The sequence below is a fragment of the Apostichopus japonicus genome, chromosome 13, assembly GCF_037975245.1.
Source record: "Apostichopus japonicus isolate 1M-3 chromosome 13, ASM3797524v1, whole genome shotgun sequence".
NCBI classification, from domain to species: domain Eukaryota; kingdom Metazoa; phylum Echinodermata; class Holothuroidea; order Aspidochirotida; family Stichopodidae; genus Apostichopus; species Apostichopus japonicus.
Window position 1 is genome coordinate 255571 of NC_092573.1, and position 17717 is coordinate 273287.

The 17717-nt window shown below is 38.9% G+C and overlaps 1 protein-coding gene across 12 annotated transcripts in view; it reads right to left on the minus strand.

Annotated features, from left to right (window-relative positions):
• LOC139978264 (ras GTPase-activating-like protein IQGAP1) overlaps positions 1 to 13970 on the minus strand; it is an 89981-nt gene extending 76011 nt beyond the window's left edge. For 4 of the 12 annotated variants that reach the window (XM_071988303.1, XM_071988295.1, XM_071988297.1 and 1 more), the window contains exons 1-2: positions 9192 to 9915; positions 6740 to 6845 (exon numbers count right to left, since the gene is read on the minus strand). In XM_071988303.1, the coding sequence (XP_071844404.1) occupies positions 6740 to 6845; positions 9192 to 9396 (311 nt within the window). In that variant the 5' untranslated portion in view covers positions 9397 to 9915. Of the gene's footprint in view, positions 1 to 6014; positions 6336 to 6739; positions 6846 to 9191; positions 9919 to 13431 lie in introns of those variants that run through there. The other 8 variants (XM_071988293.1, XM_071988292.1, XM_071988299.1 and 5 more) reach the window with 7 other exon arrangements.
• Between the last annotated feature and the right edge of the window lie 3747 nt (positions 13971 to 17717).

The window sequence follows — 17717 nt, forward strand, 5'->3', positions numbered from 1 at the left end:
ATTATTATAAGGTTCTATTGCAAGACATCCTTGCAGAGTTTTATAGTCCTGGCAAAAGAACTGAAAAACACAAATCATTGATAATCATTCATTTTAGAGTCCAAAACATTGTAAATTCTGAATCCCTATCTGATGTGGAAAGTGAAAAACAAATCCTGATGGGAATCATGGAAAGTTTATCGCAGCGTTATATATCCCCCGCCCTGCCACCCTAATTAAAGGCTTTTCCTTTACTAATATCTAGTGTCCACACTCATCACCGGCTAGGAATCAAGGGACAAAGGGATAGAATCACCAGTCCTGAGAGCACATACACTTTTGAAAACATTTAAAAATTTCATCACACCAGAATTATAGACAAATAATGCCGACCTTGACAAAAGTGCAGACCTGCCACGATGATGACATCACCAAGAAACCTTCTAAATTTAGAAATAAGTCATTGAGAATCAGACTTAACTCACAGTGTGAAATGTTGTAGTCTTTCCCTTCAACTGCTACCACTACAATAGCCCTCATCCTATAACGAACCTGACATTCCTTTTTGCTTTTCTCATATTCATACTAAATATAATAATATGGTCAATAAAATACTAACTGAAATATGGCCTTTGCTACCCCACCTGTTCACTCCGGGGTGAAAATGACTGAAAATGCACAGTGCAGCACAGGGAGTAGTCTGACTCACAGGCCAACCAATTGAATTAAAACTCAAGTGCGGATGACCAAAAAGTGACTGCTTTTGACAAACCTTGAGCACACAGGATTGAATCCGATGAATGATGCTGTGATACCAAAACTGATTTTCTTGACTCACCAAAGAAAATTATTGAAAAAGAGTGGGTTTGTTGTGAGAAAAATTGCCAGTGGGCAAAAAGATACCAGCAGGACACATTGCTATGGCCTAACCTGACCTCCAACTTGATTGGAAGTCAGGGATGATTCAAATGCTTCTAAACTAATCACACAGTACAAGTTAATAACAGATGGCAACCATAAAAGACACAGTACTGTATGTATTGAAATCAATACGAATAGAAACTAGCCCATCGAAGACAAATCCTGCTTCGCAAATGCCAGGGCGTTTCCTTTTTCTCTTCTTTTTGGAACTTTATTACTGAAAAAATTGAGAAACAAACAGTTCCTAATCATTAATCCTCCCAAAACTTTAATGCAACCCAGTCAGTGACAAGTCTTTGGTGTTCATTCTGCAGCAGACATGTTACACTAATAAACCACAGAATACTGGTCAGGGAGCTCAATAAAAGCACCCTGACTAAACTCACAGAAGTACTAGGGATATCCCTAATCCCAATTGATCCTTTTTAATTCCATCCCTATAGAGGTAAATAGATGGACAGTATGTATGTAATAGAAAATGTATAACGATAGCCGGGCCACTTTTTGTGCTCTCTTTCTCTCTATGCCTGATAAATGATTGATTAAAGAAATTTCATTGAGATTTCCAATTCACTGTACATGTGCAGCAACTATTTAGCTAATACAAATACAATCAGATTACAGTCAGGAGAGATTTGGTAGCAAATGTAATTGTAACCTACTTAAAAAAAGTTGTGATCATCTTTTCTGTATTCATTTCTTGTACTAGTGCACTAGCCAAACAGAAAGCAATAAAGCCTAACTGAAAGCCAGGACATGCTAGAACTGCTGGGTGTTACTAATAATATACCTACTATAAGTGTCCCCAAACATGCATTGAAGTTTAAATACTGTTCTGGCAATTTCTACAGTCACTGAGTAGCAGACAATAAATTTCACATGGAAAGGACATTGTAATCGGAACAAACAGTAGGCCTGTAATACATATTACTGTATGTAAAGTATAACAGGATTTGAAATCGTGTCTGTGGATTACAGTCATGTCAAAATAAATTTGTTGCCAAGTCCTCGGGCAACAGACAATCTGTATATAACACCCAGAGGCTGTAGCAATCCCTCTGTGTACTAATTAACAACTAGAGCTGCTATCCAACTATCTTGAAATAAACACAAAACAGTCTTGTAGTCAGATGCAGTTTATTCAAATTGATAAATGTTTGAGAGCTACTGGAGGTACATGACCCATAACGGTCAGCTTCCATTTAATTTAATTTTTAGAGTTGTCTTGCCTCAAGCTGGTTATTTCATTACATATTTATAGTTTATCTATTATCTTATTGCCTGAAAGCATCACCAACAGTGCATTTAAAATTGAAAATCCAGCTCAGTTTTCACTACGAATATTATGTCCACACGTAACCATCATTTAATCTGATGAACTTAACTGGCAATTTCCTTTCGGTATTCAGCTTTCGCAACTTTCAAGGTTTCTGATTGCGGAATACACTTCCAGTGCTATAAACAGTCCGAGTTACATGTTTCTGGGTGAAGCTTCTACAATGCTGTGTTTGAGGATTCGAGAAGCGCTGAGGTATACAGCAATGGGACCTGTTAAAGATAGGTTGCCTGTCTTTTAAGCACTGAATTTTGATTTCATCATCTCGTACAGTAATAAGTAGACTTCATGCAGGTTGTCACATCCATGACCATGTGACCAACAAATGGCATATAACAAGTATCTATCTGGCAATTAATGTTCTTAAATTTTATGCACATTAAAGTAATTGATTGCCATTGTTTATAATTTCCTAGTCAGTTTTCTGAAATTTCTGTTGTTCATTAACTTTATTTACTTAATTGTAGACATGCACTTAAAAAATTCCAATTTAAATCTAATACAATAGTCAGTGTATCTACAGAAGAGTATACATGTGTATTTAAGCAAGTCAGTCTAGTCCAGCTCACAGTGTGTCTAAGGTTTGCTGGCAGCAATGTGTGGGTACAATGGCCTGTGGTAGTATTGTACAGTAATAATCAACAAAATTCAAATTTTACAAAATACAGTACAGAATCTATGGGACTTTAAAACCATCATGTATTGTTTTTCAATATTGCATCTTGACCCTTGCTACTATTTTATATACTAGCATTGTAATACAATAGGTTTGGATTGCATCAATGCACACTTCTAGGGAAAACCTACAGGTGTTTAATGGAAGTCCACTGTTCTCACAGGAAATAACTCTGGTTCGTCCACTGTTCTCACTGACCAACAATCTGTTTTCCACACCATGAATTTAGTCTTACTGTGACAGTTAAATATAATATTACACGTAATACACACAGTGCTAGATACTGAACTCTGAAACTACCACACTTGGTTAACAGCTGCCAAAATATAGGGTCTCAGGTTGGTGATGTCATATCCAATGGGAGAAGACAGAAAGGAAACTGCGCTACAATATGAACAACAGTGTGTGCAGTATATGTGTGTGTGTGCACAGTATAAGTAGGTACAATAAGAGGTCACTGCTAAGGTCAAATACTCCCAGTACATACAATACATAGTACTTACATACTCTCCAAGTGAAGTGTGGATTGCTTACAGTACATACTCAACTACCTCACACACATGTCAAAACCTATATCAAGCCAATGACACATGACTCATACAATATTAACTGTTCATGAGGTAAAGATGTCAAAATATGTTGATCAGCTAAAAGCAAGGGTTTCCAAATAAGGTACAATGTATCCTGTAATGTCTATGAGCCAAACCTGTCACATACCTATGAGAGCTGATAAAGTAATATGGTACATACTGTAGAGTGGGGCATGTCCAGAGCTGCTTACAGTACGTACAGTACAGTGCTGATGCAATAGTCATTCAAATATGTATCTAGTAAGAAACACCTGTCAAAGCCTCTCATTCCTACACTTAGCAGACAACACTTAGAAGACAACACTTAGAAGACAACATATAGCTACTTGCTATCCCATAGGTTGCTATCCTATAGGTTCTATACATATAGCTACTTGCTATCCCATTGGTTCTATACATATAGCTACTTGCTATCCCATAGGTTGTTATCCCATAGGTTCTATACATTTAGCTACTTGCTATCCCATAGGTTGCTATCCCATAGGTTCAATACATACAGGTATAACAACTTTGAGACACACATGGTTAAACCTATAGCATAGATACCATTTACCCTGGTTCACGCCTACAGTGTAACTCAACTAACTGTTCATGAGTTCAAGCGTTCAAAGTATACTGACTTGCCTTAAGCAGTTACAGCATTTAAAGGCATCCATCCTTCTTTACTGATAGAAGTTATAGATTGGTACTGTATGATAAGTACATGGAAAGGAGCATGAAACAGGCTGTATCATACAGTGTTGCTACCAAATGATATTCAACCATTAATAGTTACTAGAAACACTCACAAAGACCCCTATTCCCCCTCCTTCACCATCCCTCCCTTCACCATCCCAACTTCATCATCCCACTGTAATTCTATCATCCCAACTCCACCTTCCCAACTCCACCTTCCCACCACTTTGAGACAATTTACTAGTGTTTACACGGGTCCAAAAATCGGGAACCGGGTTCCCGAGAGTCGTTACCCGTCGGGTATTCGGGTACCCAGAAAAAATTGTTTACCCTCGTGTATCACGATTTTCAAGAAATGACATATATTGGATGCTATTATAAATGAATCATATTCTCTACTGACAATGTTTTCATGTTCAAAAACGTAGGTGTAAGATAAGGTATAAAACCTTCCTCAATAATTTCTATTTGCTATTGTTTCTTTCATTAACTTGTTAATAACTTCATATAATTAACATTACTACTAACATCTCACTGCCGTCGCTGCTTATGCTTGCTCTCCACGTCTATTGATCACACCATATAAATATCCAATTTAGCTCTTAAACAGTTGTTACTACTACTATCTATTATGCAGGCCCAGGGTTCGCATTAGCTGCGAGATTGCGCGATTCGCGCAATTTGATCGCATTTGGAATAAACGATTAGTAAACAGCCACTTGCGATTATTATTTTTTAGTTATCCCGCCTATTATCCGTAAACATCTTGTAAAATTCCTTGTCAGCCTTTCCTTCCATGAAATAAACGAATGAATAAATAATAATTTCTTCCACATGGTAGCCTAACACCACACTAAGTCAATGAGAAATCTAGCTAGGCCTAACCATCTGTTTATTCGCTGAAATTGTGACGCAGTTATAAGATATCCATGGATATTTTCATTATTGCTGTTACATTCAACCACATGGTTGCCTAACACCACACTAAGTCAATGGGGGAAATCTAGCCTATACCGCTGAAATTGTGACGCAGTTATAAGATGTCCATGGAATACTTTCGTTGTTGCTGTTATTTTCGACCACATGGTAGCCTATCACCACACTAAGTCAATGGGAAGTCTGCCTAACCATCGGTTTGCCAAAAAAAAATCACACTTTGCGTAGGATTCGGGTAATACATTAAGAACCGGGTAGTATCGCATCAGGGGGGTACCTTCGTTATTGCTGTTATCTTCGACCACATGGTAGCCTAACACCACACTAAGTCAATGGGAAATCTGCCTAACCATCGGTTTGCCCAAAAAAAAATCACACTTTGCGTAGGATTCGGGTAATACATTAAGAACCGGGTAGTATCGCGTCGGGCGGGTACCTTCGTTATTGCTGTTATCTTCGACCACATGGTAGCCTAACAACACACTAAGTCAATGGGAAATCTGCCTAACCGTCGATTTGCCAATTTTTTTTTTTAAATCACACTTTGCGTAGGATTCGGGTAATAAATTAGGAACCGGGTAGTATCGCGTCGGGCGGGTACCCGGGTACCCGGATAACCTGTGCAAACACTACAATTTACAGTAAAGCTGAACAGAGCTCTATCCCATAAGCCCCTCTTCAGTAAATTCACAAGCAACAAACTGGAGGCACTGTACATGCATGTATTAAGGTTTACCCTATCATTTACCAACAAAACCCCTGGATCACAGGGCCAGTTCAGTTATAGTATCCTACATGCCAAATGTGGTTTTTATTTTTTTAACTTCCCTGTTTACAAACAACCTTTCACAATGGAAGGAAATGATGAGAAAAATTATTTGGTAACAAATTCTCAGCTTACCTTCTGGCCTCTTCTAATCGCATCAAATATTCCTGTGCCTTCAGTTCCTTCTCTTTTTGTATCCTTGCTCTCTCCATTTAAAACCCAATACTTGAAAAAACACCTACTGCACTCCAATGGGAAACCCTTTGCACGCTCTATAAAGCCTACGCTGTTTAAAATCCTGCTTGCGGTCCAGTGAGAAAACCGTTCATATTCATTATATAAAAGTTTAAACTTCACAGATTTGGGTTTTCAGTCTATTCAAAGTTTAACTTCTTTCCTTTTTTTTCAAATGATACAAAAAAGTTAACCTGTTTAGTACACAGTACAATAATAAATGGCATCTACGCTTCACGACACACCTATGAGAAGTGAGTATGAGGTCATTACCGTCAATCCGTCATAGCCATGCTTTGCTAGAATCCAAGTATAAACATACATACATGTAATATTATTAAAATAATCAAACCATGTAACATAACACTAGAATCTACACGGATATGATTACAAGCGAAAACAGAAAAGTGATCCGAGGACATAAAGGAGCTCCACCCAAAAAAAAAAGAAAAAAAAAACAAGACACACTCTCGACACAAATCTGTATCAGTTCAGTTTTCAGAAGTATCCAATTCAGAATTGTTAGTTTCACTTGGTGACCACACTGATTCGATTTAGCCCGAGGAAGCAACTCAACTTCCTGCATGGCGGCAAATTGAGAACCGTATATATTTATCCAAACTTACTTTTTGGCTTCTTCCAAGTGGCACAAGTACTGGTATGCCACGTTCTTCATTCTCTCCGCGTCCATCTCGTCGGCAGTGGTACGATGAGGTAAGTCTTCATTCTCGGCTGTTTGACAAAAATAGAATGTGATCGTTATCTAAAACTTGGAATGAAAAAACTGCTAACCAGTATTTCTGATGTCCTGATGAGGTTGTTCTCTTAGACTGCAGCATGGTCATCTATACAGAGCTTTAGTTGACACACTACCTACAGCAGGTCAATGAACACTGGACTTAAAAGGTCGCTGAATATGACCTGTGTCAAACCTTCTGAAGCTAAAAATACAAATTATACAAAAACTTTGTAAATGATACTTGAAAATGGTCAAACTATAGATTTTGTAAATTGTGGACCTTACATCCAGGGCATAGCTTACATCAAACTTTCCTTTGGAATCGTACATTTTTTCATTCAAGTAGAAATAGAGTTGGAGCAATGAGTATATATTTTGTATTCATACGTTCTAGTGGTTCTTTGCCTCTTAATCTAGGCTAAAGCTAGAGATATAGTCGGTTGAATGCATTTCAACTACATTTTCATAATCCAATGGCATATCTTGATATTCAGATCTGTCATCAACAAACTCTATTGATCCTTCTCAATGTTTTGTATTCAATTAAGAAACTTATTCATCGGTTTAAGGCCAACATTACTAATGCTATGGTACAGTAGATGGGAGGCCTTAGAAGCAACCAAACCAGACAGCTTATTGGCCTTAGGTTTGGGTCCTGGCCAGTGGTCAGGATTTATTTGTCAGGTCACGAATAGCAAAAAACTAAGCAAAAGAGACCAGAAATTACCAAGAATTTGTATAGTACTACACAATCTTTGTTTACTTTAGTGTTTATTGATTTTAAAGCAAACCACCTCCTAATTAAACTTTACAATGGTGAGACAATGCCAAGCTAAACTTAGCTTCACAATAAAAGTCCCTCAGTACCTGGATGCATAAATGAATTTCAAATTAACTAAAGACTAGACACTAACTCTGTCAGTATTCTTTCTTCTCTCCAGCTGTTGTTTTTCTTTCCTTCCATTCCATTGCACTTAAATTATTTCTTTGTCATTCTATTCTCTTGATCGCTTTTCAGTTGGACATATACTTGCTTCAATTTCTTAAGCTTACAACTTTTATTTTTGTAATTAATGCACAATCATGTCACAAGTTTAACTTAAATAAAATAATCGAAAGTTTCCTTTTGGAAATTACATGAATTTCAACGATAAAACTTGAAATTTCAAACAAGAACAGTTAAACAATGAAAAACTTTCAAAATATTCACAGACTGCATGACCCAATTCTCTATTTACTTTTGTATTCAAGATTAATACTAAACCTGTAACCATGGAAGCGATATAAAGTACTTCAATGGGTCAATTGCTGTCCATCCGTTTCCAAATCTTTAAACACATAAGTGTGGAATTATTACCCTACCAGTAACCTCACACTTTGAAAGCCATTGCAGTCTACTGTATATTTCACTCTTAATCTGGTCTAGTAACGAATTTATTACTAAACTAAGTTTTATATAGCTGTCTGAGCAAGTCCACGGGCACAAGACTAATTTTTTTCAGACCGTACTATTGTACAGTACATACCCACTCTGGATTCCCTTTTACAACATGAATTTTCTATCTAATCTTGCTATACAGTGCAGATCAACTTACATATTTTCTGAAATGATTTACAAATTTTGGACAAACCACAAAACAAAGTAACTTCAGGGAGGAATTTGTCCAGTATCGCATCATGAAAATGCTAGATGGAAAATGGTCACATTGCTATGCAAAGTCCAAAAGATTTACACTAAACTGTTTTACATAGGACCCATAGTCTTTCATTTACAGACAAACAATTCAGCGCCTTCACAAGAGCTACAATACATTTGAGCACTAAATTATCCACTGTGCTTTACCAAGGTTGCAGCACTGAAACATAAAACATTGGGAATTCAACTAGCCTAACACTGGAAATGTGAAAACATCAGTTCTCTTGAATACTGTTCACAGTACGAACAGAACTTACTGAATGTTGAAATGAATCACATGCACATAATTACCATGTTTACTATTCAATTGCTGAATTTGAAGATGAAAGTGGAACTGCAAAGCTACTACAGTAGTACTCTGTTACTGTACACTAGGACAAAGTGTCCCTGTCATTAATAAACTATAGGCTTTATCATTAAATCATCTCAACTCTTGTGTAAAGTGAACACGATGTCTATAAGACTAGCAGAAATTGATGCCAAAACACAGAAACAAATAAGCCATTATAGCCATTAACAACTTTCCATTCATCTACTAAATATAAAGTAGATACCCTGGGTATCAACTCCCTGTGCGGTAAAAACATTCAACGAAGACCGTCGGATAGATTTAATTCAAGCTTACAAACTGTATTAAACTTACAGATCCAACAGGTGTCCTTCAATGAAGGGTGTCTATCCCTAGTTCCTTCAGACACTGCAAAAGAAAACGCCCGCCTCCTAGGCACTTCATCTGCATCTCTACCACCTCTCACATCCGTTTGATACCTCGGACTTATCAACCCGTTAGCAAAATCGCTAAACACCGATACGACTTCTTCAGCTTTATTCCAGTTTATATCCATCATTTATTCTAAGTTGGCTAGAGCTCACTGAAGATGAGCAGGCCTACGTTTAACATCCCATTGATATCACGTCGGCAGATCATCGAGAAATGAGTAAATCCAAAAGTGAACCAAAATGAACTTGAAGAAAGACTCATTCACCTATATGTAGTTCACACAAACTAAAATTCCATGCAACCCATTGAACTTACAGTAGAGACTAGGTACCAGTAACTTCCAATGAGGCATGAAATTAAACACCATTTCAACTCTAATTTTGCTCTCCTCGGCTTAAACATGATCTTTTGGATAGTTTGGAACTGATATCATTCGACTACAAGAGGATTGAACAAGCATGCCCAGAGTAACACAATAACATTAACATTGTGAAAAACTTTCAAATTTTCAAATCACAACACCCAGTTAACCAATCCGACCAGTTCCGAAGCATTGCTCAAAAATGTTACCCGCAGTGCATCCAATGCAGGTTACAAATTATCTAGGAACATTGTAAGACAAGACCTTCGAACACACATAGATCTGTAAACAGTCTGATTATCACGAAAAGTGGGTGGAGGGAAAGCCGAGGCCCCCCAATTGTTTCCTCTCTGGAATAACAGCCACATCACTGGTGCCTTGGCACAATATAACTCTTTGAAGGCAATATGAGTACCCTTTCCTGTTGTTGTGAAGAAGCCCTGAAATCCTATCTGACTGACATAAAATATTTGTACCAGCTAAGTGACTGATTGTTCTCAGGTCAAACTTGGCCAACTTTTGGAAAGTAATATCAATTGGCACAAAGTGGCTTTATGTGGAGTGCAATTGGTGTCATCCACAGTTCAATCAGGACTGAGATAACTCCACTTGAGCCAAAAGAAAAATAATGATCTCTGCTATAAAGTGATTCATCTTGGAGATCTCCAATTCTCTAGCATCATGAAATTGTCCTGATATCACTCAGACAATAGTCAAACCATCACAATATCATTACCATTGACAGTCAGTATACTGTACAGTAAACATGGTAACAAAATTTGAGAATTTGGCCATTCGGGATGGGGGGCGATGAGGGCAAGGGACAGGGCAAGGGGGCCTTCCATCAATGGAATAAGTTAAGACAAGATACTACCCCACAATTGGCTGCACTTTGAAATGTTCACATACTGTTGTAGTTCTAGCACACTCTGCCTGGTGTTCCAAATTTTTCCATGTTCCCAGAGATTAGAGGCAATTGGCCTATAATGACAGCAAAATGGATTTACCCAGAGAGATAGTTTAGTTTAGTAGAAAAAAGGATCAGGAGGGACACTTAAGTCCCCATCAAGGACCCTATAAAGAGAGGGAAAAAAACTGAAGACACAAACACTCAGACCCGATTACAATGCTTAAAGTGCTTGTCCAAAGCATTCTTAAACCCATTGACACTACTTGCAAGTACAACTTTCTCAGGCAAACTATTCCACTCATTCACAACCCTATTAGAAAAAAAGTTATGCCGAGATTAAGGCAATTGGGCCTTCTCTAACTCTTATACCCAACCGAACTCTCCCCAAGCCCTGAAAGAAGTTCTATTATACACCAGACTTTCCCATCAACAGTCTCTAATACATACATGGTCCAAAATGACACTTAATGAATGATATTTTGCAACATTCAATAACTGACAGATTACAATATATTTTAAATTCTGTTTCACGAAAAACTATTGTAAATATGGTGCCTCTATATACCTCTGATATGCTTCAAGAATATATTCCCACAGGTCTGTAATCTGCATTCAAATGATAATAAGTTACTTCTCAGGGAATCTAAATTCAACCATTCTCGTGGGGATCGATCTTTTTTCAGTAGCTGCACTGGGATTGTAGAATATGTACAGGGTATGTTACCACTTGAAATCAAGACAGCTAAGAGTATCTCCTCCTTTAAATAGAAGCTTAAAACTCACTTTAATCAGCAAGCTTTTGCTCCTTGAGCACCCTTTTCTGCGTGTTATCAATATTTGTTAATATTATTAACTGCCATGCAGGGTGTATATATGCCCTACATACACTGGGCTATGTAATGATTATTGTAGACCTTTTGTTGAAATTAGGTCAATCCATGTCAAATCAACCAGATTTTCAGTAACTTTCAATCAACCCTTTCAGCTTTTGAATGGTATTGGATAGGTTGTGTAACACATTTTTTTTTTTTGTGACTATTTTCGGCTAGATCCCTTCTGGTAAAAGGAAATCCAAAATGTTGGGGTAATACTGCACTTTTGTTACTTGGAGACTGATAGGTAGCAGGTCTTTTACATGGACCATATTTAAATACTTTCCATATAGTACATATATGAGAAAAGTAAGGAAAACTCTTGGGAGCTTTTGTAACCTGAGCTCTATCCTTCCGGGATATGGGTGCTAGGTGTGGCCATATATCTTAGCCGATAGAAAATCAAACTGTTGTACTTTCAATTTTGTTTTCTCTTTCTTTCCAGCCTGTTTTCTTCAGTTGAGTCATCAGGGAACAGAGCATATCTACATATTGAAGCCAAATGTGACAGTGCCAACTGAAGGCCTCTGTTGATTTAGTAGTACTACCAAATCTGTGCACAAGCCCTAATAAGATTCACATCTGTACTTTACAGTATTTCACTTACAAAACTCAACCTGGAACTTGGGGCAGACTGTTTTTCTTATCCCTAATACAAGTTAGTAATGGGAGCTGATATGTACGGAGCTAGCTATTTGACCTGGAAACCATTTAATGTCATAGTGCCATTAGGAAGTGAATATTTTTAGTATATATATATAGTACACTCTCTAGTGACCTCTTCTGCTGAAATGTGATGTAATGCTTGAAATATGAAATGATATTCTATTGCAACCAGCCTACAGTACAGTCTAGTATCCGTATTGTAGATCACTTTCTAATTTAATGAGCAGCTAAGATGTGTAACACAGTGCACTACATGTCATGGCTACTGTACATAGTGCTTCACAAAAGTAGGTGAAATTAAACACTATACAACCAATGTTTTCTGGACTCATGTCAAGTTAATTCATCAAGTCAGTGAGTCTTATCCATAGGGAGATGAAATTTGTCCAACTTTTCTTGTGATGTATCATTTGTAGAACGGTTGTATCAAGTCATTTACTCTGCAAAACCAGTCAGAATGCTGACCTTGTGACCCTCGTTATGTTCAATTGCACAATAACGGTCGTATTTGTAGGTCAGCTTTCCGACTGTGTGTTATTACTAGTGTGAAACAACACACTTATAATATGGGACTTGCTAGCCCATGAAAGGGATCATGTCCCACTCATTGCCATTCATATTCCACTATAAAGTAGGGGTGTTTTGTATTTTGTACAATCAAAAACAGTTTTTGTTTTGTTGTTCTCAAATTATAATTGAGAATGTAACTTCACATCCCCAGCCTGTTGTAATTTAGTGAATTAATAATATTTATATTACTATTAATTCTTAACCAATGCCAACCTTTTATCATTGTTATATTGGATCGCACCTATTATCGAATGATATACGCCTAGCCCAGGCCTAGTCTAAACTAACGCAAGTGGTGATGCATGGAACATGATCCCATGAAAGTAACTTGAGCCTTGACTGAGAAGATATGAGGCAAGAAAACATGTTTTACATTGTTTATTTTAGTCAGACCCCTAGCCTGAAAATGATGCCTAACTATCGCATAACCCTAATCCCAACCCCCCCCCCTCCCCAGATGCGTATGTGCATCCCATATTATGAAACGTTGACTTAAGTTAAACAGTGGGCTACTCTAGAGGCCTAAAGTTAGCCTGAACACAGACTTCATGTTTCATGTGAGCCTATCAATAAGGATACAGCCTAGCCTAAATACTCTTAAGTCATGCACACTGAAGATGGGTTAGTCTAGACTAGGCCTCACCTAAACCTTGATTTAACCATCTTTCTAAAAGGGCCTTAGCACAGTATGTTACATTGGCTATTGGTTAAGTCATCAACACTTCTTCCGTACCAGGCATGGGGAACAGGGCCTTGCAATATGTGAATTACAACTTTACTTACTGTCATGACCAGCAGAGACTCTCCCATCCACCATATCACCGTTTTCGTGACTTCCATTTGTCACTTCCAAACCTTCTGGCGTTGCCATTTTTGCAATGTTATGATTACATCAAAACAATATAACAATATTCTACACGTGTCCAATATTCCTGACTAGTGTCAATCCTTTATCTTGGAAATGAATTTCAAATTCCTGTTAATTGAAAATCGTGTTGTGCATTCAACTTCTAAATCCAAGTCAGTTTAACATACATCCGCCCTTTCTCACGCACTCCGGAGTCAATCTGCGTACTTGTGCTTTCAACGTTTGCCTGTCAACGAAAACTTTCGCTCAAGCAGGTGGTTTTAGAACTAAAATGACAGGGATGTTGAAACACTACACTGTCACTAGTTGGCCTAAGTTCGTTTAATCCGCCAATTACAAAAGAAACGTTTAACCATTAGCCTCTAATTATGTCCGATTGTTTATTCCTCAGCCCGTTTGTGTTATTTCAGAATTGAGCGCGGTATAATTCGGTTCAACTAACCGATAGAACTAGGATAACTGGCCAGAATGCAATCACAAGAAAGATCCAAATTCTAGTATTTTAACTGAAAAAATAAGTTTAATGTGGGGCGGTCGTTTCAAAACCTTTCCCTTGCAACACTCTTAGCCAGTAGCAGGGGTGCAAGAGGGTATTTCTGATTTGGTATAAACTGCTATTGACTGAAGTGCAGGGGCTACCCGCTAAAAGGAGAGGTAGTTCTGTCGGGGATGGGTACAGCAAGCTGTATCATTTTATGATATACCTTGTTCTTTCGTTGCAAGCTATAACTAGGCTTACATGTCACAATCAAGAGTACTAAGAAGATTCTGTTTTAAGCAAATTATTCGGATAATTGCCACTCCACACAGGCGCGTAGCCAAGGGGGGGGGGGGCGAAGGGGGCAGCCGCCCCCCCCCCCTTGAGCATATTTTTAATTTTTTTTTTAATGTTTTTATGATATCGCTAGTATTTTCAAAAGAGAAAATGCTAAGATGCAACTTACAAGGCCTGGGAAGTGCCATTTCCAGCGATCTGGGAGGCATTTACAGCCAAAATTTTCTTGTACGCTTCGCGCCAACCATGGTGGCGCTCCGCTTAGATAGTTTGCAATGCCGAATCTACAGTTTCGCCCCTCCCTTGGCAAATTCCTGGCTACGCGCCTGACTCCACCCCTCCTCCCCTTCCAAGCTACTCGTCCTGTTTGTAACGGACGTCTGCTAGGTCAAATGTAGACTAGGTAAAGTTTTGTTTTCCAGTGTTTAATTGCAATATATATTGCTTTATATATGTCCTGAAAGGAGGGTTTTATTGTTTTATTATTATATTATTTTTGCCATCAGTGGCGGAGCTAGGGGTATTGGTCAGGGGGGCGAGAATGGTCTGTAGGGGCGCTTTCGACACTATCTAAGCGGAGCGCCACCACATGTTGGGTAAAGATACTCCCTAGATCACCGAAAATGACCCTTTCCGGGCCTTGCTGATTTGCAGATAAACGAAGAATAAATAGGTGTCATGGCCATTTTGTCAGAAAATTACACCAACAAAATGTGACAAATGTCAATAGGTATTTGAGAGCGCAATAAAAAAGTCAATAATCGCGAATAAGTAAAAAGTGGTAAAAAGCTGAAAAGGGCGCCAGCAGTCCACTGAGTCCGTCAGGGGGGGCATCCGCCCCCTCTGACTGTATGGACGCTCCGCCACTGTTTGCCATGCTAATAGAACAGAATCATCGTACATCATATCAGCAACACTGGGCAACATTTGTATTAAGTAATTTTCGTTCGGTTTTCACTTTGGCTAATACGTAATGCTTACCGATCTCTTTATTTTGGAAGTACATCCATTTTGTTGCTAGTATGTTCGCAGATTCTCTTCTCAACAACTAAACCTAAATTGCCTTGCAGGGGCAACGTTAGCTGAAAGTGTACAAAAGTCAACTTATGTCCATAGTAGGAAAAAAAGCGGAAAGATATATTTGAAGGATCCAATAAAAAAAAGATGTCACAATTAAGTTGCCTCGTCCATCTTTCAATGCCGTGAAGTTTGTGGTAATTACGTTAATGTGTACACCTTAGTGCGATTTTGTAAACTGAGTTGTAACTACTGTTTAAATTTTATGTCGCCGTGAGCTACAAAAGTGGGAGCCGGGGAAGAGACCATTTACAGATGAGGAGGGGAGAAATTTAGTGATTTAGATTCGCAAAATGGTTAATATTTAATTTCAATTTGAAGTACAACTAAAATATTGATCACAGATTTCATAATTTAATGAAAGATTATAGACAACTGACATCTTTCATATTTTACAAACGGTTAATCCTATTTTGAGATTCTGAACAATTGGCAATTGTGAAGCCATTAAATGCATCAGATTAACTTTTAACTTTCTTCACTCGTATTTTTCGTTTCATAATAATAAAGGATCTCTTATCGATGTTGTCTTTTACAGTATTCACACACAAAATCAACAGGTAGCTATATTATTGTGCGGAAGTTATTGGAGTGATGGCGCTAGCACAAAATCAACTTGACCAGCACACGTTCACCATGGAGATATGTCACAGATCGTGGGCGCTATGCAAAAAAATGTCAGTATCTAAGCAGCACTCAACCACCAATTTGTTATGAAGCGAACAGTGAGAAGTTTTTTTTGTCGTCCGGGGTGAGAGATGTACGGGGAGTTCTGAGAATTCTTGGTAATATTATGTTGATCAATGGGAAGGCAGACGCCATAGATTTTATTCTAAAAGCTCCTATAACTATACATGGTTGTGCTCTTGTACTGTATGTTAGTGTAAGAATTTGGCAATCCTTGATTGTTTCTTACCTTTTAGGTGGCCAAGCAAAGGAGGGCAGCATATCGTGCCTGATTTCATAGGGCAGCTAATATCCAAGTGCAGTGGCGTCACCAGACTTTTCAGTCTGGGGGGGCACAGGGGGGGGCACCAGCATTTGATGGGGGGCACTTAGGTGGATACGGATCAACGTCCTGGGGAGGGGTCTAAGGGGAGGGGGTGCCCCTCCAGGCGCGGCGGAACGGGAAAATTACTGGGGGGGGGCTAATGTGTAGAGACTATCTAAGCGGAGCGCCACCATCGGTTGGCGTGGAGCGTACAAGAAAATTTTGGGTTTTTCAAACCCCAGATGGCCGGAAACGGCACTTCCCGAGTGTTTTATGCTGCAAATACCTAGCCCTAAAATATGGGTCTCAAGCCTGCAATTTCTCAGATCGCAAGCCCCCCCGGTTCCGCCGCCACTGCCCCCTCCCCTTTGGAAAATTTACGCATACGGAGGATGGGCTGGATGCAAAATGCTGCCACATTTGATGCTAAATTCGATCTGAAGATATCTCCAGAAATTGCTATTTTTTGAGGTAATGATTTTAACAAGGCGCAGAATTTTGCAGAGGATATGAACCACATGCTGTCGATATTATGCCTAACCCTATCAATAGAACCTACATTTGTTGAATTAATGTGTGCATGACCCCCGACTCCTTTCTTGTCCTTCTCGTTTTCGCCCATTATCTATTAAGATGTAACAGGTTCCAGCATCGTTATTGGCTCCTATCAGGGATCTCACCATGCAATCCAAAGTTTGATCACACATCGAGTATGGCTCAGTATGCAGGTGTGAACATTCGCCATTTGTTCCTACAAGCATCTGACCTCAAATGACCTCTGCACCCCTTACACAACAGGGTTAATATATGGGTCCACAAATATAGGCAAGTATGGTGCCTGCAGACCCTCACATTCTCACATTTCGTCAGCTCTTAACCTGTCAACCTCAGACCAAGGCAACATATTGCAGTACCCTCCCTTCTCACAGTCATGTAGCTCGCGAAGCGGACGTGTATATCCGCTGGTATGGCGTGAGCACTGACACATTCAATGTTAATATCGACACCTGTTGTGATGGCGCGGGTTACGACTTCGATACCCGACGTTCAAGGATAAACTTGTTAATTTTTTCGCAGCTCATTTGAAGAAAATACGAATTACTGTGCTTCTTTGTCCTTATAAAAAACCAACTCAGATGATGGGAGTTGAATATAACAAAATATATATATATTTTTTTACCAACCCAAATCTCAGATGGGGGGGCACCCGGGGGGGCACTAGGTTTTCCAGGGGGGGCACGTGCCCCCCCTGGCCCCCCCTTGGCGACGCCACTGTCCAAGTGAATTTTATTAAATGGCTCTTCTGGAGAGGGCTAAGAGAGGCTTTTAAATCAAAACCACATCCTCATTGCTCTTTC